The following is a 24319-nucleotide window of genomic DNA, read 5'->3' as shown; positions in this document are numbered from 1 at the left end:
TCAGGTCAGGTTTGTGCTTCTGATAGCACACCGCTGCTATGTTGTGCGATCCAATTCTGCTATTACTTCCCTGTCAGATTATCAGCTGCGATATAGTGCATTTGTATTATTATAAAAAAAAATATATTAAACCTTTTAAAATGTTTTCAAATAGCAAATCTCTACATTTGAGAATGAACTGTTAAAGTTTTTTGTTGACAGACTAAACATATTAAAGTGTCTCTAGCTATGATTGCAGATGTTATGTTTAAACAACATAAAAATCAATAACTTAATATCTCTTCTTTATAATGCTAATAAACCAAATCTGGACGGTTCAATACTATGATACATCCCTGGCCATGTTTATCTTCAGGCCGTCAGCCTGTTTGCCTACCTGCTTCTATTGTCCATGCATCTGTCTGCCTCTATCCAGACAATCTAAATAGCTGCTTTCCTAAGCCATCTGTCTGTTGGCCTCTCAGTCCAGCTGTCTGTTCCCTCGATGTGTTTGTACATCTGCCTTCCCTCACAGTATGCACACCTCTAGTTTAAAAGGTCTCTTCTTTTGTCCTTTCACACAGCAACATAGAGACACCAGAGCTGGGCAGGGACACCATGATCCATGGCCCGGAGCCAGCTAGAGCCGCTGCCGGCTTCGGTTGACAACGTGTTCCCACAATGTGGACACCGTGGCACCAATGGACCGGTGGAAAGTATAGGGGGGAGAGGAGATGACAGTACACAGTTACAGCGGAACTCACAAAGCTGGACCCCACAACCAACATACAACCAAAGAAAAACAATATATTGGGAACTCAATAACACTTCAATTAAATGTATATGGCACACTCCTCCCTTTTCTTTGCTAAACATTTAACAGCAATAGCTAGATACAGGAATAACAATGTTTTCATACAGTTATGTGTGTCTCATTCAACTTCCTCTAAACTTTGACCCCATGAACCGAGTGAAAACGACATCCCATCATTCAAAGTCAAGGAGCTTCCTGAATTTACAAGTTCAATGTCTTTGGTCTGAGCCTCATGCATCGAAGATTATTGTAAAGCAAAGGAGAAAAAGTTAATAATGAAGGACAGCATGCAAGAGAATAAGAAGCCACAGTATTGTTGTTGACTGCTTGCAAACATCCAGTCCGCTGGCTCAGAGAGGAGATTAGAAGAGCTAGTCCATGTCCCATAGACATTTCTGACAAAGCATCCTCGGAACTCTTATTAAACACTAATTCTCTGTAAAAAAAAAAACGTGTTAATGTGAACCTCAGAGTTTACTGGACGCCTCTCTAAAATGAATTCTACATATAACTGCAACAGAGATTGAGGAAACTTTTTTCTTTCTCAAATATTTCATTGTTCGCATAATGAAAACAAATACCAGCAAAAACGACTAGCCAGTGATTAGCTTAAATCATGTTCTAATGACTGAGGATCAGGTTCAGACCTCGGCTTTAAGAAACAAAACTATTACAATAATAAAGGATAGAAAGTAAGAAGCAAGCTCCTGGTTTGAGCTATAATCAAGTCATGTCCTGTAGTCACAGACTGTATTATTATGTGTTGGGGTCAGCGAGATGCAAGCAGTATTTCAAAATAAAACCAAGCTAATGCTGACTATCCACACTCCTCCTTTAAAAGCCGCCATCTATGACTGTAGAATATATCCGACTTCTGAGTGGCGGCTTTAAATGCTCAACCATTTGGTGGTTGTGCCAGAGAAAAGCCAAGAAATCACCACTGGCATAAAGATAAATTATTTGGAACCACAAATGAATGTCCAAAATACTGGGCCAATCCAATCTGTAGAAGTTGAGATATTTCATTAGATAGGTGAAAACTTTGATCTGCTTGTGGCTTTGGAGAACACCAAATAAGTGAGGATTCGCCTTCGGAAATGTGGATATGTGTACCAAATTTAAAGGCGATCCATCCAACATATGTTTAGTTATTTTAATGTAGACCAAAGTGGTGGAGAGACAGGTTGACAGACCAACCAACAGTGCCATCCCCGGAGCCTGTGTCTAGACTTGCTGATAAAAAAAAGAAACATCTGAGTTAGTCCACTCTGCAACTTTACTTCAACTCCTTTAATGATACATTAAGGAAGGTTGCTTACAACGAAATGTTAACATATGGAGCATATGTCTTCCAAAAGATCATAAGCCCACAACAGAGAATATCTAGCGAATACAAGGTAAATCATAAAGAGTATGTGGTCATTTTCCTACAGTAAGGAGGGAAAAGATTTATCTCCATTGATATATTTTTTGATTCCTACTCATGTCTTCCTGTCGTTGGGTCAGTGATTAATGGCAACTTCAGGCCAGCAGGTGTGTGCCAGAGACTAGAAGAGTGACGGCAAACCACAAACTTGCACAGTGGAGTACATTAGGTCCGACATCAGAGGGGTGAAAAATACCCTGTATCCAGAGCAAACCCCCACATGGGAAACATCAGCCATTCCTTTGTGATGTGTGCTATATCCACTAAACAGGAAAGAAAAACATCATACTCTGCTTGTGCGTTTTCCTTCTCGTTACTGAACACCCCTCACTGTGCCCTTCCCCGCCACAAAAAACAGCTATTCGCAGGGTGTGTGGTATCTGCTCCTTTGATAGGGTTAAACCAGTATATGAGCTGGAGGGATCGAGAAGGAACAACCCTACTATTCAAGAACAGACCTGCAATTCCAGAGGAAGGGACATGTGCAGCAGGCCTGCTGGGGAGAAAGAGAGAAGGGCTGAAATGGCACAAGGCTGGCTATTAGTTGGAAATCTGGGTTTGGGTTATATTATTTCTGAAATGAGTCTAAGGCGACATATTCCATATTTATGGGACGGAAATATACGAAAGTTGTTCAAGGACATTCAAATAAAAACAGAAGATTGTTGTGGAAGCATAAACTTTTACAAACTGCACGCCGACAGTAAAGGCGATTGAGAACCTTCTGTTTTAGTTTATTTCCAATGTACAAAATGTTTCATTATTGGAAGAGTTCAATAGAAAGTTAGCAGAACTGCACATGTCCCTATACAACAAACAATGTGGTCTTTTCTTGATTAGACACAAAGGCTTCCATCTGTTGCTCTCTTTTAGCTAATCTGTAAATCTGAGAGTTGCTTGGGTAGACTTTCTTGTCCCTCGTTTCCTGCTTATCTCCCACTTCAAGCTTAGGTTTTAGAAAAAAGGTCCCCAAATTCAATTTAAGCCAGACATTAAAACAAAGAGTTTCTGGGAAAAACACAGAAAAACAAAAAACAAAGATGGATCCCTATTGGAGACTTTCATAATTTATAATCAGCTCCAGTCTCCTATTCAGCTCTTTATGTGACAAGGTAGGACATGGCTACTTTCAAGGTTGAGGAATATGGATGAAACATATTATCTGCAAAGGAGCAGCTGGCTAAGACAAAGCATAGCTGAAAGTGTGTCCAGTCATGCACAGTCTATGTACACATCACGCACAAACACACACATGCCCATTCAGCCTTCACTAAAAATACTTTTACAAAGCCCACTGTGTCCACACACAGGCAGTATTGATTACTGGGGTAATGCCTTTAAATTATACTGTTAGTAGCACACAGCATCCTTGTCTGGTAGCCCTGCTAGTGTTGATAGGATGTATAAATGCTTGTTTAGCGATGTGCTTTGTGTAACAGTTATTTGTCTGTTTTCTTTTCTGTATGTATACAACCATGTGTCATATATTCAATATTACCTTGTGAATAAATGATGGGAAATTCATTTTAACAGAAAGAGGATTGCAGGTCAATGGAGACGTTATGCAGCACTGCAATGGTGAAAAACTGTACTCGCTAATAAAATAATGTTGCAGAGTAATAGAGCATAGTATGTAAGTTGAATATGTTACAATAGGTAGCTAATCATGAAGGAGATTACAAAAAAAATGTATATACAAAAAAAAGCCAGTTCAGGTGTAGTTTTGAGTAGCAACAGGGACAGGGGGAAATATAATCTCGGCATTTAAAACCGAACGTATTTTCCCCTCCGATTTCAAACTTTACTGTAGTGCCGAAGAAAACTTTTTACAAGAAGATGAAACTTCCAAAATCTTCAGAGGAAAACCAGTTAATCTTTTCCCACCTGGTGCTCAGAGTTGTGACAGCTGAAATAATCCACTCGGAGACAGCTTCAGCCTTTTGTAAACATATTCACATTGGGGAATGTAGAGTCTGATCTTTGGCAGGAAGGATAGAGTAATAGAGTTGACTGAACTCAAATATACAGCCTTTGCTAAACTCCAGAGTGAGAATAATGTTGTTATTGAGATTTTAACATCAGTTATAACACACTTATAACATTATGAGATACGTCAAAGTGTACTAAATTAAATCTCAATAGTGCCTGAACGTTCAGAGTCTGTCTGCCTGATCATTTTCACAGAGCTGACTATTTAGTCATTTAGAGTTTTCTCTGTTGACTAGATTTAGTTAAATGTCACAGCTAAAACCTGCTGAATATCATCCACATGAAACAAGCTCAACTGAATTACTAAACTGGAAACTATTTCTAAATTGGTTCCCAGTGAGGTTACCTACGTCACAAGGTATGTGGTCATCTCTGTGTACAGGGGATGACTTACCATCAGTGGGACATGGGGATCAGACTGGAGGCAGATTCTCACCTGCCGTATCAGGACAGCTGCCGTCAATGAGGAGAACGGCAGTGTTAAAGCCAACTGACTCACATGATGATCAGAAGTATGCCTCCTAGTTTCTCTGTTTAGCTGTCTCCCTCACTTGTGGGAATGTTTAACCCTGTTTGATTAAAACAGGGAGATCAGCTACAAACACTGATCAATATGCCATGTGAGAATTTAGGTCTTTATGTTTAAGTTTGCTATAACTTCAGATGAGCAAATCCTTATGCTGACTGAGAGTAGGCTGTTATTTATTGGAAACTGTTACATTTCAAACCTGTTATACTTAAAATAATCGTTTAAGAGAACCTTAATTATTCATAAAAGTATACGGTTACAATGATACAAAGTTAGATATCCAGTAATATATGACTTTAGTGGAACTAGATCCTTAAATATGTGTACCTGTTCATTTCAAATTGGTGGGCAACCAACTTCTGCCTTCATATATCCTATACAAAACATTTTTAGATTTAAGAACACCTCTAAAAGTGTCACGGTCTGACCAGCTGCTCCATCCAAACTAACCTAGATCTGACCACATACTAAAAGAGACATATGAATAGCCTCTATACTGTGTTAGGTCTGTTGACACTTTGGATAGGTTTGAGTGTTAGAGGAAAAGCATCAGTATGACTTTGGCTTTCAGTGCGTCTGGTCTCAGGCTGGGGATTGAGGGCACAACGGTTGAGGTTGGGGGTTAGAGTAATGAGGTGCATGGATGGGTGAGCTAAAGCTGGGATTGAAGATTGAGGGTAAAGAATTAAGGGCAGGTGGAGGATAGTGATGGGGGGTTTTGCCTTAGATCTGGGGGTTTAGGAATTATTTCACTTACACAAGAGGAATGGACTCCCCTAGTAAGCTCAATCGGGTGAACTGATCTGAATAATGATATTATGGACAATGGATACATAACACTAATTCACAAGTAAATTAAAAGATATGTTGCTTAAAAGTACTGTAATAACCATGATGATAGTGACAGTAAATCAAAACTGGGAAAACTGAAAAAAGACATATTTGGAGGGTCTTTTCCTGCAGCCACAAGCGAAAGCCTGAAACATTTTTGCCAAGAGCCAAACTTCAAAGCAAAAGCATAATCTAAAATCAAAGAGATATAATTATATGCTGACATGGTACACTTTAGAGTTTCAACCAAATATGCACACATGCATTTTTAATGGCTGTTTAATGGCTGTGAATGCAGCATCAGAGGTAAAGAAAGAGGGACCATCTAAAGCCTACCATCATTATCATTTTATTATCATGTAAGTTTTAAATGTTCCCAGAAATGAACAAAATATTAAGTAGACCCCTGTGTTTCTTGAGCTGCACCTAACCAAGCTGACAGATCTGAGTAAAACTTTAGAAACAAGAGGGAGTTTAAATCTGTCCTGGGAGTTTTTTTGCCCTCAGCCTGATGCAACAACTTCTGTAATACAGAAGCCGCATTGCAAGGGCATAATAATGAGACAGTTCACTGCAGTGCAGGTCGAGTGTGGCATTTTATACTAAGGCCTGGATAAATATTGGCTCTACCTTCTCAAACTTTAAGACCAACTACAGAGATCCACACCTGAAAAATGGAGTAGGAGCAGAAACAGGCAGAAAATATGCTTATGCCAGATTGAGAGCTGGAACTTTTAATTCTACTAGCATGAGAGCACATTTTCTGAAGAGAAACTCTCAATCTTACCTACATTTGACTGACATTCACAACTGTTCTTTTGTTCCATGTTGTGGTTGTTCCTAAAACTGCTTTCTGTTTTCGTGGCCTGAGTAAATCACAGAATATTCACATTCACCCCAATTTACTGACCATTATTGGAACACTGTGTGTGGTTAGACTATCCATTGGTCTGGTTTTCTGTGCCTAGCATTGCTGAACAAAGATCAAATCACATCCTGATCTTTCTCCTGACTCAGATTACAGAACGAGCGCCTCACCACAGCCCAATCAGGTCCCTTGTCACAGTCCCGGTCACAGCCAGCAGGGATTGATTTCTCACAATTCATCTTCAGTGAAAGCCAAGCTGTTGAGAATGAGGAAGTCCACAATGACCCACCCCCCCCTCACAGCCCCCTTTCTTGTCGGACACCAGAGGCCAAGAGAGGCTAACATGACAAGCCCCAACACACACACACACACATGCACAGAAAGAATGAGGAGGCTTCACAAAGACCTCATTCCCAGATAATTATAGTGGAAGCCAATATGGAGGAAGTTACAGAGAGTTGGGTGCTGTTATGTCTGCGGACCTACGCTCAGGGAGGCTTTAACTGCCAATGTTCTCCCACTTTTTTAGCACCAGTGGTTGACTCTGAGAGTAGGCTCTCATACTGGTTCTCGGCACTGAGATGACATGTCTTCCACTGAAAAAATGTGTGTACTAATATCGAATTATTAACTTTTGTCATCACCCCTGTGTGAAAGCAAACGTTACAAGACTAGGCAGGTGTAATCCAATGCCAGCTTTGCCTACAGGGGGCCACACCACACTGATCCGCCCGATGCTTTTGGATCACCGCGAGTCGAGATCTGAGCCTAAAAATGTGACCAACCTGAGGGCAGCGGCTCTGAGTGCGAGAACAGGGGACAAAGAGCGTGAAGAAGAAAAGAACAGACAGATCAGCTTTCACTGCTCATTGTTTCCCTACACTATAGCGAGCAAGACTGGGGCTTTCTCTTTTCTGTCCCCCACAGAGGCGGGAGATAGAGGCCATACTTTCAGGAGTCTGTGTGAGAGAGAGAAACTAGAGTCCCCTCTCGCATGTGCCACCAGCCCAGCCAGGTTGCCATGCATCACACCCCTGTGACACACCATTAAAGAGGACAAATCACAGGACCCCAGGGGGGACGGTAGCTTCCTCCACACTGCCTGATTAAAAAGTAAGATATACGAGGCATGCCCCCAGAGTTGTGTCCACGCTGGCCAGCTGACAATTGTAATTGTATTCTCACACACAGATACACAAGCTGTGCAGACATTGTTGAATTGTTCAGAACCATTCTATTCCCATCCTAAAGTGTTTTAGCAATTGCTGTCATCCTGCTCCAAGTGCAGATCACAATCTATAATTAAGGAGGAGATAAAAAAAATAGTGTCCTGCATACTTTCTTCCTCATGACCATTCGTGTCAGATTAGCTTTGCTCTACTTAGCGTTATGAGAAAAGGGGCAGACCAGGACAGTGCTCGCTCTATTTGCAGACCAGTTTGACTTTAAATGCAAGTTTGCAGCCCAAGTCACTCCTATTGAACTACAACAGAATGGTCCGTCAGGAGTTGGCAGGGACGTCTTGTAACCTGAAATCCTTTTAAAAAGAAATTACACCACAAAAGAGTTCCCAAAAACTGAGATGCCGCTACTTGGAGTGCCAGGCAAATTCCTTAACAGGATTTCCTCAATAAAACTATAATAAGATAATAAAACAATAAGTTCATGGAAATATGTTAGAAGCCTTAAATTACTTTGTTGTGCTAAAACACTAATGGAGACCTTTGGAACTATTAGAAACTCAGAAAGATGTTCCAATTTTTTAGCGGAGTAACCAGGAATACAAATTAGTTTTGGGTGCCATTGCTGTCAAAACTACAACGGGGGACTGAGTTATAGTGACACTGACTTTAAAAAAAGTCATGTTGTCATTGATATGCTTTGCTGATTGTTCCATCACAAGGACATCATTTAGCATCCTTTCATTGAATCCATCCAAACAACATTGGGTGACTAATTGTGACTAATCTTTTCTTTTTCACAAAAGAAGATTCTGTGTTTTTCTTTTTGTCTTCTGTGATTGTCTCCACGGCCTGGTGAGTTCCACAGTTATTTTTCCGAGGCTCCATACTACCTGGGACAATTTGGTCAAAAAAATAGATATATTAATCATGTTGGCCACTTTATTATCAAAACATACATATGTTTCTGAAACCCTTTTTGAAAAGTCATGAATATGTTGTCTGATCGGACAACGGACGTTCACGATCCATGGCGTCAGCACGGCAGGAACACTCGTCTAATTGAACGACGTTGGCAGAGATTTGGTCCGAGGATTCAGGTCAAGGACCAAAGGTTAGAGCTTTAATGACCAGAGGGTCAAGTTGTCCTGGACAAAATGCTGCCAGCAGGGGGTCAGTGAGAGGACTGAGACAAAAGGCAGGACAGACACAAACTAAATACCAGTGAAGTTGCATGTCAGTAGCATTTTATTTATCGGCTACAAAAATGAATTCGTCTGCTGTGTGTTAATGCGACAGTGTTCTGGATATAGTTGAGGACTCAGTTGGAGTCATTCCTTTCATCTGACTTTAGCAGAAGATACAAAGAAAGCCCTTTCATCTATTGCATAATAACCGCATGACACGAGGTCTCATGACAATAAGATAATTGTGATATTTATAGAAACAGCTGACCAACATTGCATTGCAGCTTGGAGAGATACCGGGAAGAAAAAAGCATTCATAAATGAGTCAAAAGATTAAAAAAGAACTATGAATCGGCGTACATCTTCACTCACATTAAGTTTATTTTACATTTGAGCTGTTAACCACAGAGAAACTCTTTCAAGCTTATAAACTGAGCAAATAAGTTGGGACATAAAGCAGCCAGAGAGGGGTGAGAGGTTCTCCATGTGTGACCACTGGCAGTGGGACACATTGAGCAGTGGAGGAAGATGGCTGACAGATCTTTATCTGTAAATTGCTCTGTTTTATTTTAAAGTATGCCACATATCCTCTGCTTGGAACTGCAGCTATGGCTCCAGTTTCCATCTCTGGGGAGGGAGCGGAGAGAACTGACCACAGCTCACAGGACCTCAGACACCAGCTATGGCTCCGCACTCAGCTTTGGTCTCCTCCTGCTGCAACCCACAACTCTTTTTTGCAAGGCAGTAGGCAAAGAGCTGAGACCATGGGAAAGTCTTTGCAAATTCTCTCAGCAGTACTAAAAACAGGCTGAGCGAACCAGAGACAGAGCGAGAAGCTACCACATGAAACAGTGAAGTCATCTTGGGATGTCCTCAGCTAGACTGCATTACATTCTTAAATAGAATACAGGGTTAGCTTGAAGCTATAATCAATCAGGCTGACAGACACACAAATGGGGTGAAACCTTCAGTTGACATTTCATTGACCACTCCTTTATATTACTATTTCCCCCTTCTCCTCAGGCCAGCAGCCCAACATGGCAGCCATGCCTCGAGGGGTGGTCTCTAGCTATGGATTATGAGGGCAGCCAGCTCTAAGTCTGCTTCCATTGGGTCAAGAGGTTAAAGTAGAAGAAAGGAAAAGGGGGGAGGGGACTAGAAGGAGTGGCGTGATCAGTAAATTAAACTTCTGTTAGTCAATGTTTATTGGTGGATGGGAAAGAAAGTTTACGACAGAAGGCGGAGGGACCTATTGTTCTGGGGGGTCAATGTGTAAAACTTTACAATGTATGTAAATCCCATTGTATGCCTCTTATCTATCAGACCAGACTCTTTAAGGATTTTGCTTTGTTGTTGATTATTTGGTCAGAAATGAGAGACATTACGTAAAAAAGATGCATTTTGCAAGAAATGCTAGCAATTTTCACGTAAAAAAATAAGCTTATTGGTGGTTATATTTTGCCTGTGGGTATGATCCGCCTTAGAAGACAGCTTAAGGGGAGATAAAGCCCCAGTAAATACAAGGGTTGTAAAAGAAGTTGGGTTGTTTACCTTACTATTTATGCAGTGAGTAACATTGATTGGGATTGGACATTTTGGGAGCATTTTTTTTTTATGAGAAAATGGAAAAATATTATACACAGCATTTACGTCTTTACTTTATACAAAGTTAGGTATATAGTGGGAATGAGCAGGAGATATGACTAGCCATTTTATGATTGCAGACAATGCTGTCATCACAGGATTGTTTTCAATTGGATTTTTTTTTGCAAAACTGGCAAGCATGACAGCTGAAAGCAGTTGAATATAAAAAAATATAAAAGGAACAAGTGACGGCATGGGGTAAGATAAGATAAATACAGCACTTAAGTTGAGACTGTACAGTACATTAGTTTTTAGGTAAGACATAATCCTTGAGTTTGGGATTGTTTGTCTCATTGCTCAGATGAATTCAAAATATTTTGCAGAACCTTGTAGTCACAGAAATGTGAATCAAAAAGGGGAAATGTTCTAAATGTGGCACCATTTTTTGAAGAAAACTGATGTTTATTACAAGTTAGTTTACTTTCATGGCTACTGCAGGTAAAACAATTAGTTTAAATAAGATTTTTACATGTTTTAAAGTCATTACCTAGCAGCCACAGTCTCTATAAATGGTGGTGCAGTGAGATTGAAGTTTCCAGTAGGAGTTGTTGAAGGTTGGTAGTGTGATGGAGCTGGTTGGTGTGGAGCAGTTAATATAAACATAACTTATTTGTTTACAAGAAAACTCAACCGCGCAGCTATAATATCTGGAGGATTATGTGGTATTCTAGGGCCAAACAGGAAGTAGGTTTATTAAAACTTGTGGACTTGTTATTTGGCTATTTTCCAACACATTGGCTAAATTGTTCCACCAGTGCTAGAAATGCTGCTATGCCGATGTTTTCGTTTCAAATCTCCAAAGCTGTATCCGGGTTTTGAACTGAAATTATGCTGTACACATGCCACTAGTAATTCAGGACTGATGTGCTCATGAAAGCCAGTGGTTAATCTAGTTGCACTAACTACATTTTGAAATTAATGCAAGCAGGACATCTCCTAGATATCGGTTATCAGTCTCATTGATTACTAATAATGTGTTTCGTAAATGGCCCTAGGGGAGCCAAGGTGGCAGATGTCCCAATGTTTAAGTGAACACAGGAAATAACTACCAGCAGGAGACTTCACTTACAGCATGTTTGCACCCATCTTAAAAAGCTTTCCCCACCGCTAAACACATAAACGGCTTACATGCGGCAGATGAATGGGCCTAACACACTCAGACGCAGATTAAAACAAGTCAACCAAGTTGGAGCTTATGACCTCCGTCTTCACTTATTCCTTCACTGACCTCATATCGTCCTTTCCCCTCCCCCAATCTCCTTCCCTTAATCCAGCCCTACTGGGTGGCAGACAGCAGCATGGCCTGATGGTCAAACTGTGTGTGTCTGCCTTTCTGTCTGTCCATCTGCTGGGCCACAGCAGTGGTTCAAAGGAATTAACGTTGTTCAGAAAGTTGCCAAAAAATCTCCACAAATCCCCCATTCAACCTTCCCTTTAATTTCCCCCTCAGTTTTAATTCATCAGTTTTACTTTCTCTGAGCACAGTCCAATTCCATTAAAAACCCTGTACGTCGTATTAGCTAATGCAGTACAGCAACACACTGCATCAAATCCAGCTCATTAACAGGCACTACATTTACACATAGGGAGTCGTTTTTATGCCCCAGCACCACCAACAGGGAGGAGGAATAGAAGCTGAATAGGGTGTATGCAGCAACTCAAAAAGAGAATGATTCTCAGTCTCTGTATGCTTCAATGACAGGTAAAACTGTCTCATGCTGTTTGATATGATCCCTTCTGGGAAGAATTTGAATTAACTGTGTGATTTACAACTGCAGACAATACAGTGGAGCTGGGATGACGCATTTTTATTGGCGAAAGTTGGCATTGCCACTTCTCCATAACAAAAATCAAAAACTATTTTCATCAATGGATTTTCGAATATAGCAAAAAATAAGTAACCACACACTCATGATAAATACACTTTCAGCAAGATAATATTCATATATTTACTTGATTTTAAGAGCGTAAATGCAATCGCCAGAAGTTGGAAGCTGATGTTAGTCTATAAAAAAACTTCATGACAGTCTACATGGCTTCATATAACCTTGACTAAACTAAGGGAAACAATATTTCAATCTCTCTGTATGTACACACAAGTCGAAAGATTGACAATAAAGTTGACTTTGACTTGACTAAGGGCAGACTCATTCGGTCATGATGACGTTTAGTCATCTCAGTCACTTGTTTAGAAACCGCTGTTTTTATTACACACTCCCGAGCAGGATTTTACTTGCAGATTATGTTGAAAAAAAGAGGTAAGAATCTCATAAGCTTTTGATAACCACTAGGGTTGCAAAGGGGCGGAACATTTCCGGTAAATTTCCGGTAAGTTTCCGGTAAATTTCCATAGGAAGTTAAGCTGGGGAATTTTGGAAATATTCCATATTGGAAACTTTCCATGGGAATAATGGGAGTTATGGGAATTTATGGGAACTAACTGGGAATTGATGCAATGGCATGAACAGATATATAAATAGTTAGGCTAGCTAAACAACTGGAATGATCTTCAAAACATCTTGCAGGAGGCAGATAAAAACAGCATCACATTTGAGGTAGGTAGCATCTTTATAAGAGTGCCTCATAGATGGTAAATGAAGTGCTGCAAGCTATGGCTTATTTAGCATCTAAATTATCAGCTAGCTATCTACTAGATGAATGCATCTGTATGTGATATTTGCAATTTAAACATTAAATAAATATATTACCCCATAATATCATCAAACCATACTTCACTTTGTGTAGTCCACAGGTTCAAATGTGTGGCTTCAATACTCTTGTGCTTTGGGCTCAAAAGTGTGTTCCAGTCTTCTAGAAATCAATGATCATATGTGCATGTGATAGAGGAATGCACAGTGCCTGTAGGGGGTGTGGTCTCAATAGCCATGCAGTAAGCAGTGTGCTATGTGCATGTGATGAGGAATGGCATAGATATACTTGATTGGCATCTATTTGTTTTAGTCAAGATTATGCTAAAATATACTTTCCCCAACTGTATTTAAGTTCCCTATGAAGAGCCAACCTTCAATTTTGAAAATTCCCAGTTTATTCCTATTTATTCCCATAAATTCCCATGGAAAGTTTCCATCTTTGAAAATTCCCAGAATTTTGCAACCCTAATAACCACAGATCTTATTTCAGCCATTTAACCAACAACTTGTTCAACACATGTTGACTTTGCGATGAGGGAACAGTAAGTTGTAAAATGCTAACTCAGTTCCGGGTTTTAGGACTCATTCATGCACCACTCTTAACACCATATTTTTTGCTTTGTCTTTAACTGCAACAGTGCCACTTGAATTGCAGCCTTTTTGTTTGGTTTAGGGGTGCAGGGGCATGGATCGGGGTTGTGTTTTAGGAGGGAGGTGAGGGGTCGGCCGGGGGGGGGGGGGGGGGGGGGGGGGGGGGGCTGCAGTATGGCAACAATGAAAAGCACAGCAGGGAAAGTGAAGCCTTGTGTGTGCTCAGCAGAGTTTATTAAAACTGCAAAAAGGCTGAGTGGCCACAGATGGTGCTGTCAATAACCAATTCACCCACCCATGCAAATGCACGCCCACACACAAAACACACACCAATGCCACACCCCATGCCATACCGCTGGGTGTAAAACACACTACACACACAGTTACAGAAGGAAGGGTAGTAAAAACAGATGGTAAGTGTGTGGATGGATGTGTGATGTTGTGGAGAAGTGAGGACGTTGGGATTCCGTTAGTGTGTCAACCTCTAACCTCCATCAACAGCTTTGAGAAGCTGTTAAGATGCACAGATCCACCAGTATCCACTGTGGAGTATTAGCTGCAACTACCACGAAGTGTAAAATCATTTGTTTCAGTGCAAATAAAGGCAGCATCAGCAACATGAAATAGCATATTGATGCAATTTAGAATAAGTAATGGAGACTGTACGAAAGTGGAGGAAGGTTAAGATGGATAAAAGCCTCCTGTTATTGTATTTAGGGTCCAATATCACATGCAACACTTTAATAGCACTTGCTCTCACGTTACCATTCAGAAATTGTACTTTCCAAAAGAAACTTTAGGATGACATGCAGAGGAACGTCCTCACATGGCTGCATCTTGGTGTTAATGGGACAAAATGTGACTGCCACACCAAAGGTCAGGTTATGGCAACAGCTGCCTTAACGTCGGCTCGCACTGCAAATCCCACAATTGACATTATTTACTAATGGTGAAATAGCTACACCAAAGTCTGACAGCTGACGTTTCAGAATGATTCTAAACTCAAAGTGTATCTGTTCATATTGAAAATTGACTTGTACTATTAAAATATTGATGTAAGTAACAAAAATGGAAAAAAAGCGAGGAACCTTTGGAGTACAGCTATACTTACACAAAGAATATCTTGCCATCTATTTTGTTGTATTGTAGTGTTAGTGAGTGTAGTGTTGCTGTGAAGACAAAAAACAAGCACCATGGACACGTTTCCTGTGAAAACACTCTGCAGCTGTCTGTTTGTATTTATTACCCTGAAGACACTATTTGCTTAAGTACTCTGTAGCATTCCAAGTAGTCTTTTAAATCAAGAGGAACCTTTCTAAATTATAAGAAGGCAGCTTCAGCTCACCACATTCTCCACATCATTACAAGCTGAAGTCTGGAGACATGCTGTATTTATTTCACCAAAAAAAAACCATGAAAGGCCCATTTATAGCAAAATTACAGCTCGGTATGATCCAGATGTCACATATGTGTGACATCTGGATCATGTAATGGAGAGTGATCAACACATACATGCTCATCCCTTGCCACGCAATTGGAAATGAACTTCCGCTATTCCAAATGTAAATAAACTAATGACCTTTAACCACAAGACAAATCCTACTAATTTGAAAGATAACTTGAAACCATACCACCTCAGCGCAGCTTCCTGCCTGTAATTCCCCTGCATACAAACACAAACAGACCACTCTGTTTGAGTATGCAGAGGGGCAGGGCTCTGATTTCAAACAGCAGTGGAGGCAGGTCAAAGGGGGCCACCTTTATGATGAACCAGGAGTGGACCCCTGACAGAGGCTCAAGGTTTCCTGCCTCAGAGCCACGACCCCCAGGCCACAAACAGCAAGCCACACCCCTGACATCCAACAACACTTTGCCCAAGAGAAAACACAGCAGCGCTGCTATGCCCTGATCCACCAGTCCACAGAAACAGGGGCCCACAGAGAATGCCAACATACCCACCTTCCGTTAGCCGGCTATAAATGTTTTAAATTGACTGCAACCGATGTGCGCCATAAAGCACAAACAAATTCCACTGTCTTAACCCAATCTTCTTAATGTTTTTGTTTTTCCAAAACAAGCTGTGCCTTGATGTAGATGCCGATTTAAGCAATCAGAAAAAATGTAATCCCCCTGCTAGAGATCTCCTTCAATAAAACGGATAATTTCCCCGAACTGCCAAATTGACATCCATTTAACTTTATCTGTGGGAGAGAGAAAAAACGCAGTTTGGATGTACTTAAGGAGGTAAATGTCCACTGATGAAAGGAGAGCCAGAGAAGAGCAGTGTCATCGTAGGGATGCTTTTAGACAGTCACCATAGTAAACTACATTTAATACCTCACATCTACTGACTTGAATATCAGTGCCACTCAGCACACTTTTGCCGTCATGGCTTTGTTAAATATATGCACAAACAAATGATTAAACAAAAAAATAGAAAATGTTGGTTCAAATCTGCACAACTGCTGGATAACTGGCTAATGGCAGACGGCCACAGATCAAAGAGGTTATGTAAGAACAGCCAAAAATTGGCCGCCAGATATTTGATGAAATATTGTGAGAATTAATAACAAATTTTCCGACTGTGAGACAGAGAAGATGCAAGCCAAAGGATCAAACATGAGCTCCGGCTGCTTGTTGTTCTACTTCTTGAGTAATCAATGTCTGCTCACCAGAATCTGCCTCTGGCTATCGCAGCTACACTGCAGATGTGAACCGGCTCATTATCACTGCAAACTCTTAACTCATAAAACACTTTGCAGCTGCAAATCAGGAGCTGCTCTAACACATGATACTTAATGTTGTCTGAATGCATTTTCTTCCACTGATAACATTTCATATTCTAACACGCCTGGCTGCCATTTTCCCAAAATAAACAGAGTCTGCATCTGCAGGAGTCATCTGACCTACTAAAGATTCTCATTACTATGCTTGACAACAAGCCTAAAGTGTGTAGAGATGATACAGTAGCCTATGTCTGAATATGCTGCGTGTGAAAATATTTAACGTGAAGTCTCTTAATGGTTCATTTCAGTTAAGTTTGATTAAATACAGAAAAAGGTTAATAGGTTTTGAATAAGGGCTGCAACTAAAATAATATTCATAACTGATTAATCATCAGATTATTTTCTTGATTCATCCATTATTTGCTTTGTCTACTCTAGTTCTCCACAGTCCAATGTGATGGGTAAAAATGTCTTGATCCTTTGAACCCAAAGGTATTCCAATTATTATTATACAATACAGAAAAACTGAAAAAAATATTTAATTAAATTATTCAAGAAGCTGAAAACACAACTACAAAAATGTTTAAAGCAAAAATAATTAATAGAATGATTGGTAATAACCAACTCCCCTAATTGAATACCCGCAAGCTATTTGCAATGCAAACAGATATGGTTACAGTACATTATGCAAATAGCTACCTGTGATAATATTTACAATGAATGACAGGCCCCAGTGAATTATCCTCAGAATTAAATTGTACCTTTAAACAAAACAATACACGTCAACAGGGTTTTTCTGAGTCTCCAGTGGTCCTGTCTAGCAACAGCTATTCTCAGAAGCATCAGGTTGTTGTTATTACCCCGCTGGGATCTGTAAATGGGAGGCTGGTAATTTCTTCTTCAGCATCCCTGTATGACTGTGCATCATCCTCTATCATCGGCTGAAACCATTAGTCATCCACACAGGGGGAAGGAAGGGTGCTGAACATTCCTCGAAAATGAGAGCTTGTGCTCAACCACATGCGATTTTGTAATTCCTCAAGCAGAACTGGTTCCTTCTCTTTCCTACCCCGACCCCCGCTCACCTTCCCCCTTCCTCGAGATTTAAGGCTGTGTAAGGGGACATGAATAGGTGGTATTTCAGCATGCTAACAAGCATTGAAGAACAGAGCTTGTTGGCTGGGGGCCATGTCCCCATGGTTACCCTGGAGCAGCAACTGCTTCTTTCCTGTGCTGGGCTATCTTGGAATAAACTAACTCTGCTCTGCTTGCATGGGGGGTTTAAAGGAGATAAGATATAGGTCCCTAGGGCATGTTCCATCACCCAAACATTGCAGTTTTGTGCCTAGGAGTGGGGCTTAGGACTTTCAATGGAAAATAGGGTCCATAGAAGAGTAACCAAAGCCCAAACAACCAGCTCTTCTTCAGTGCCCCCTGAGCAACAATCTTTAAAGACAGGCCCTAACATGTGCCCTTCCTGTGTTTGGATGCATAATCATGCTATGATGTCGTGGGAACAGTTCAGTACAGATCCTCACACCAACTCTGATAGTAACAGGTTGTTAAACACGTCATCATAATAAAATGCACCAGACCAAGAAGTAGTAGTAAAATGTATCACAGAAGATAAAGATTGAAACCTGATTGCACATACAACCTGCACATAACAGATCACTTGATAGGTTATATCTGTAGAAGATAAGGATTTCTTCTGCTGAGCACTTTCACTGGTTTTTCACATACAAAACTGCCAAACAAAAGGACTGAAAGCCAATCCTGGAAGCAATTGCCAACCTTTTTATTTTGCTAATTAAGTTCACACTTGCAATGCTGGTATATCTGGTAGTAATAGGTTGAACTACGCTTGTAAGATTTGTACTGAAAACTAAGTTATGTGAAGATTGCCTGTTCTGTTTCAGACATGTGATCGTTTACCTTGCAGAAAACAGAAATGGGATTTATTTTTGTGAACTTTTAGAATGTAACAGACCACATCACCAGCTGTAACCATAGCCTATATGAAACAGGCTGGGACTCCTATGCAGGTATTGGTGAACTAATGTTAGCCTGCTCCCAAAATGAGTCTCCGAGCATTTCCCAGCCAAACACCCACTTACCTTTGACTTGACTCTCGTAATCCGCGATGATTTCTTTATCCTTTTTAAACCTCGGTGAGGACATTTTCTGTCTTCTTCAGTCCGATGCTTGTTGTAAACTTATTTTCAGAAAAAGAACTGTTTGTCAACAAGCGGAATCCTACAGCAGGCGACGCATCCCACACAGGTCGAGAAAAATGAACGCGGGTGGGAGAAAAAGAGGCGCAATACAAAATTACACCTTGAAAGGATCTAAGTTTGCAAAAAGCTCGAATTAAAGCAGCAAGAAGAATACACTTAGTTCTTCATTGTTCCTTTTCCCCGTGGATATACAACGGCGTCAATGCGCAATGCTGTTCCAACCAATGAATCCACTCAAGTAACAGAGCAGTCGGCGGAGCAACAGCACTGCTGCTACCACAGAAGAAGAAAAAACAATCACGCAAGTTTCTCCGTGGCGGCTTTTTACAGCTCTTGGTAAAGTAGTGCCAACAATCCGTCCGGAGTGCTTTAAAGTCGGTCTGAACCGTGCGTGTGTGCTTTTTGGTAATGGTTTCCAGTTTTGGCACCCACACACACACTTCCCCCCTTGCTCGCTCTCCCTCGACGGTTTCTCCCCCAAGCTCCCAGCAGGCTCAGAGGCAGACAAGACAGGCCGACTGCAGCACTCCGCAGCTGGAGCCAGGCAGGGACAGAAGGGAGGGACCTGCACACTCACACAGCTAGTGGACACCGGCGGACTAACAGCCCTGCTCCCAGAGCTAAAGGTGGTTTCTTATTTGTCCAGATTAGTCAGCAGAAAATTAGATTTAGTGTAACGAATGGCAATGCAATGTGAACGTCAATTGCTTTCCTACTTCTCACTTTTAATAATACAACACACGTGTTTTTATATTTTAACGATTACCCATGCATTTTCACTAAATGCACACAGTAAAAATGTACCTGGTAATAACTTGATTATATATACTAGTTAATACTTAATAATATACTTGATTAATATACTAGTAAAACATACTCTGTTTACGAGCTACAGCCATTCCTTCATATAAAAGTAAGCTAAAGTAAATATTGAAGGTAATACAGTATGCAAGTATTTATAGTGTTGAGAATGTATTTGTTAAATGTTGCAAAATACAACAAGTGGTCAAAAAGATAGTAAATACATTGTCTAAGTTTAATAGTAAAGATAGCACCATGCTGTTGCACCATTATATTTTTGTTCTGTGTTGATGTAGTTAAGTTCAAAGTTTCCCCCAGTTTATTTTGCCCAATTTTTAAAACCTTTTACCTTATAATTCAATTGAAATCATTATAGCCACTGAAAATAAAAGGGCCCACGGCGCCATCTGTAGGGAAAATAAAAGCACAGGACAAGCACATCCACTTATTTCTCTTCGGGATAACACTCCATTTTTATTTTCTTTCACTGTCTAAAAAATTCCATGCGTTGCACCACTGAAATAAATAGAACACAAAATAAATGAATTTGTTATGTTTTGCCCAGAAAGATGTCACATGCCACAGCAACAACATCCATATTTTAGTCGCTCACATTTAGGGCTGGACGATATGGCAAAAATCTTCGATCACAATATGGGTAATTTCATATCTCAATAACAATATACATGATGTGGTTATTCAATAAATAAAATGAACAAGTTATATAAAATAAAACACATTGTCTTATGTAATAAAGACAGTTTGTGCAAAAAACAGTCACGAGTGAAATTTTAAATAAAAAGATTAAAAAATATTTCCACCTATAGACCCATTATGATACATGCATGGCACAAATTCATTGTAATCAACTAAAGACCAAAGCTTGAGTCCAGTTTGGTAAGCGCATTGAACTTAGTGGCAAAGTGTAATATAAAAACAAATCCTCAATCTTCAAAGGATATCAGCCAAAATATTTCATATCAGATTTTCTGCATGTTTTTCAGTTAGTATGCGATTGTTATCAATATAGACTACGGAAATCTGTATCACAATATCTGATACAACACAATGATTTCATCATGACATGATTCTATTAAATTATGATTATATTGAGTAATCGCCCAGCCCTGCTCACAATACAAAAATAATAACTCTAAAAACAAGGCATAATTGTTTCATTCTATTCCAAATGTTAACTTTTTCTTAAAAATCACAATATTAAATGCATACAAACAGATATAAAACATGGTTGAAACTGTATATGGAGCAAATGCAAAGGCAGTTTAAGATGTAGTGTTTCTAAATGCCTGGACATTCCACCATTGTAAACATTAAGATGATAAATAAAGACAAATAAGGTCACGGAGCCCTTTACCAACTAGTAATGGCCGCTTTACAACATCAAAAATATTATTTTTCATATTTACCCTCACAGGAATATAGCACTGAACATCACCAGGTTCACAAAGCCAGTAGTATGTCACATATCTCCACAGACCACAAAATAAGATAAACCAATATTAAACGTCTACCCCTGTATATCGTTTTAAATGTTGTTAGTTAAGCACCACAGTCAGACGTTTTTGAAGAAATTCTCCTCGATGACCTCAGTGAACCTCTCCTTCATCTGCTGACGGAAGCCCGCATACCACTCCAAAAGCCTCCTCCTGCGGTCCACCTTCTGCTCCTGGCTCATCCCCCGCTCCCTCTCCAAGATGGCATGTAGTTCTTTCCAGTCACTAATGAAGATGAAGGGTGCTCCTGCAGCTTTAAGCAGTCGTAGAGGCGAGCTGGACCCGGCCGCACAGCTCCCAGGTGTCAGAACATCTTCCACCACGGGCACAGAGCCATAAGAGCAGGCTTCGTAAATGCGGTAGCACTCTGAGTTGATTCCGACTGGGCAGAGCGTGAGCTCGCTCTGAGCCAGAGCGGTCTGATAGCGTCTCAGACTGTCTGCTGTCTCCTGAGGTAGCCACCTGAGGCAAGGAATATATCGAATTATCAGTTCTGCAATACTGTTCCATTGAGATGATTCATACGGTATACATGTAACCTCAACTGTTGGTTCAACAATTTATAAAATGCCCTAAAGCATGAAATTGTAGCGACCAATAACATCATGATTCTGCGGCAACAATATGACTAAAGCAAAACTAATATCATATTGCCTCAAGTACCATCGGAGTGGGAAAAAAACAAAGTGCCGGTGTGGGTAAAGTTAGCTGGTTAAAGTATAAAATACATTTCCACTATGGAAGTGATGGGGGACAAAGTCCTCAGACCTATTTCTATGAAAAGAAGTGCATCTAAAGTTCAGTTTAACAATATAAGTCTAACCTGGTCATTTTCCGTGAAGTCTAATTTGAACTAATAGAATGTGATATATCTGAAATCCATTCTAGTTAAATTTCACCACATATCTTGAAAATAATTTGAAAACACAAAATGAATCTGAATTATTAGTTTAAAAGATATTGAAAGGTCTCAGAAATAAGTTGTTGATATTAATATTCTCAACACCGGTGTTTTAAAGACAACATACAAGTAATCCAGTTTTTTCAAAACAAGATAAAAAATAATATATTAAAGATCAGTCCTGAACAATTACTTACTTCTCCCTGGCATTGGTGATGCATTCCTCTTCCAGACCAGATTTTTTCAGCACCTGCATTAGAGTTTCCCTGGAGGAATTTTTGTAAACAGTTCCCAAGAAATTACAAAGGTATGGCCTGTTAGAGGTAATCAGTTGGGCATTAGGCCTGATCATAGGAAACTGCCTGTACCTGCATAGAGAGAGAGAGAAAAAAAAAATGCAACATGTAAAACAACCTTTTTAATTAAAAAGAAAACCTGCAGTTTAATGTACTGATATGTAGCCTTGATTATGTTTACGGTCCCAAACATGTAGGACTATTCAGAGATGACATACGTGGCGACACCCAGAGGCCACTGGAACACATCCTTGTCGTTAATCCAGGGGCTGTCATACACTACAAACAGCAGGTCCACAAAACCACCATTCCTCTTTAAGTAAGGGCTGATGAAGTCGTTGTGGCAATGCTCATTGCCCAGCAGGACCACGGCCACATGTGACACTGTGCGGGACTTCACCAGAGCTTGGACATGCTCCAGCCACCGCGTGGAATAAGATACCTTCTGCGGCTCACGGCCATTTAGAACCAATACCAGGCTGTTCATATCCAGAGGGACATGACCCTGGACCACAGCTGGACCTGTGTAGAAACTTAGGATGGAAATAATGAACAGGGGAAGGAGAACAGGTCAGAATGATGGTGCTGTTTTATTAAGTAGTTATTATATGAGGGGGTGTTTTTCAGATATCAAAAAGTAGACTACATCATTTGGCAATTTTTAAGCAGGCAATATTTTTCCTGTTACCTGAAATCGATCTTCCCTGACTGCAGCTCTCCCTCTCTCCATTGTGCGACCTTGTCAGTAGGGTTGAGGGGTCCCTCTAAAATGTGTTCCCAGAGATAAATGCCTTAGGACAAAAGAAGGTGACATGGGAATGTAAGTTCAAAGGTTAACATGAACCGTCCCATTATGTTGTACCTTTATCAGGCTTCCACAGCAAGGTACATAACAAATGCATGTAGTTTGTATACATCTACATTTTGTGTGAGCATAGTATTGTCAGGTGTATACACAGTACTTACTAAGGCCAATTGGGCCTTGCAGCAAAGCTGAGGGTGTCATTATCAATCCAAAAGATAAATAGAATGATGTATATTCCTCACAGGGAGCATGGAAGTTGTTTTGCTCTCTCTAATCCAAAATGTTGTTTCAAGTAAGTCAGTATTATGAGCTGGAGACTTTTTCTAAACACTTTTGAGATATGGTTGCATTTATTTTTCCTTCTGGACATCAGGAAACTTTTTGGGAAACGATTTTATTTCGTTTAAAGCAAAAAGATAAATGAAAATATAATAAAATTTTCTATGCAATCCAAACACTTCGTCACCAAATGGTCTCACTGCCCTCTTCAATTCCATTACAACTGTGCTGTAATAATAACATTTAGATTTCCCACTGTATAATTGTATATTTACAAGAATAACATAGCTTGGTATCAAGCTAAACAAAGAAAAATCACATAGTGCATCTTTCACGCCAAAATCACAACACGCAACTTCTCCTCGGGCTGTGATTGATGACATCTCATAGTACCACGACTTACCAATGGCAGCTTTGCCCCAGATTTGTACCCTGTATCTTTTGGGTTTGTTCTTGTCAATGCGGGCCAGGTGTTGTTTGAAGGCCTCCCTCTTTTGGTCAGAGCAGAGTTGTAGTCCACCTGTTCGTCCTCCCACGGATTCCAATCACGCGCTAGAAATGGAGCTGCACCGCCATCTCTGACACCACCTGCCAATACAACAAACAGTTTCCATTCACTGTATGGACGCTTTTTTTCTATATCCAAAATAAAAAAGAAAGGAGTTTAATTGTGAAAAAAGCAGGCCGCTTATTTGCAATCTGGGCAGTGCTAGCTAACGTGAATTTACCCGAGACTGTCTCTTTCTTCACCACCCGGTGAACACGGGAGATTACTTTGGTGCTGAAGAAGACATTGTATGCAGCATAGAGTGAAAATGCCACATACGCAAAAATAATTAGTAGAAAAAGTTTTCTTTTTGGTATTTTCATTATTCTTTTCTTTTTTTATTTGTCTCAGGTTACCATTGTGTAGCTACTCTCCATATTTTGTGAGAGGACCCTTGTTTACATCACAAGGACCTCTGAGTACAGCTGACTAGAACAATGCCGGTACTAAAATAAGCAGTAATTTCAATAAATGAAAGATTTCTACAATTGTTTAATTACACTATTACAGTATGTCAATACTA

The 24319-nt window shown here is 40.2% G+C and overlaps 2 protein-coding genes across 4 annotated transcripts in view; both read right to left on the bottom strand.

The window, feature by feature from the left end:
* The window catches only part of srgap1a (SLIT-ROBO Rho GTPase activating protein 1a), an 80436-nt gene extending 61221 nt beyond the window's left edge, over positions 1–19215 (bottom strand). The window contains exon 1 of one of the 3 annotated variants that reach the window (XM_063897991.1): positions 18534–19215. In XM_063897991.1, the coding sequence (XP_063754061.1) occupies positions 18534–18597 (64 nt within the window). In that variant the 5' untranslated portion in view covers positions 18598–19215. The remainder of the gene's footprint in view (positions 1–18533) is intronic. The other 2 variants (XM_063897974.1, XM_063897982.1) reach the window with 2 other exon arrangements.
* A 687-nt stretch (positions 19216–19902) lies between these two features.
* Positions 19903–24163, bottom strand: rxylt1 (ribitol xylosyltransferase 1). The gene is given in 7 exon segments (XM_063909446.1): positions 19903–21430; positions 22067–22237; positions 22384–22698; positions 22854–22956; positions 23653–23742; positions 23745–23837; positions 23978–24163. Coding segments are annotated over 7 exon segments (1317 nt in total). The 5' UTR covers positions 24120–24163; the 3' UTR covers positions 19903–21027.
* Positions 24164–24319: the final 156 nt, after the last annotated feature.

Source organism: Eleginops maclovinus, chromosome 2 (assembly GCF_036324505.1).
Source record: "Eleginops maclovinus isolate JMC-PN-2008 ecotype Puerto Natales chromosome 2, JC_Emac_rtc_rv5, whole genome shotgun sequence".
In the NCBI taxonomy this organism is placed as follows: Eukaryota; Metazoa; Chordata; class Actinopteri; order Perciformes; family Eleginopidae; genus Eleginops; species Eleginops maclovinus.
This window is presented reverse-complemented; position numbering and strand designations above follow the sequence as displayed.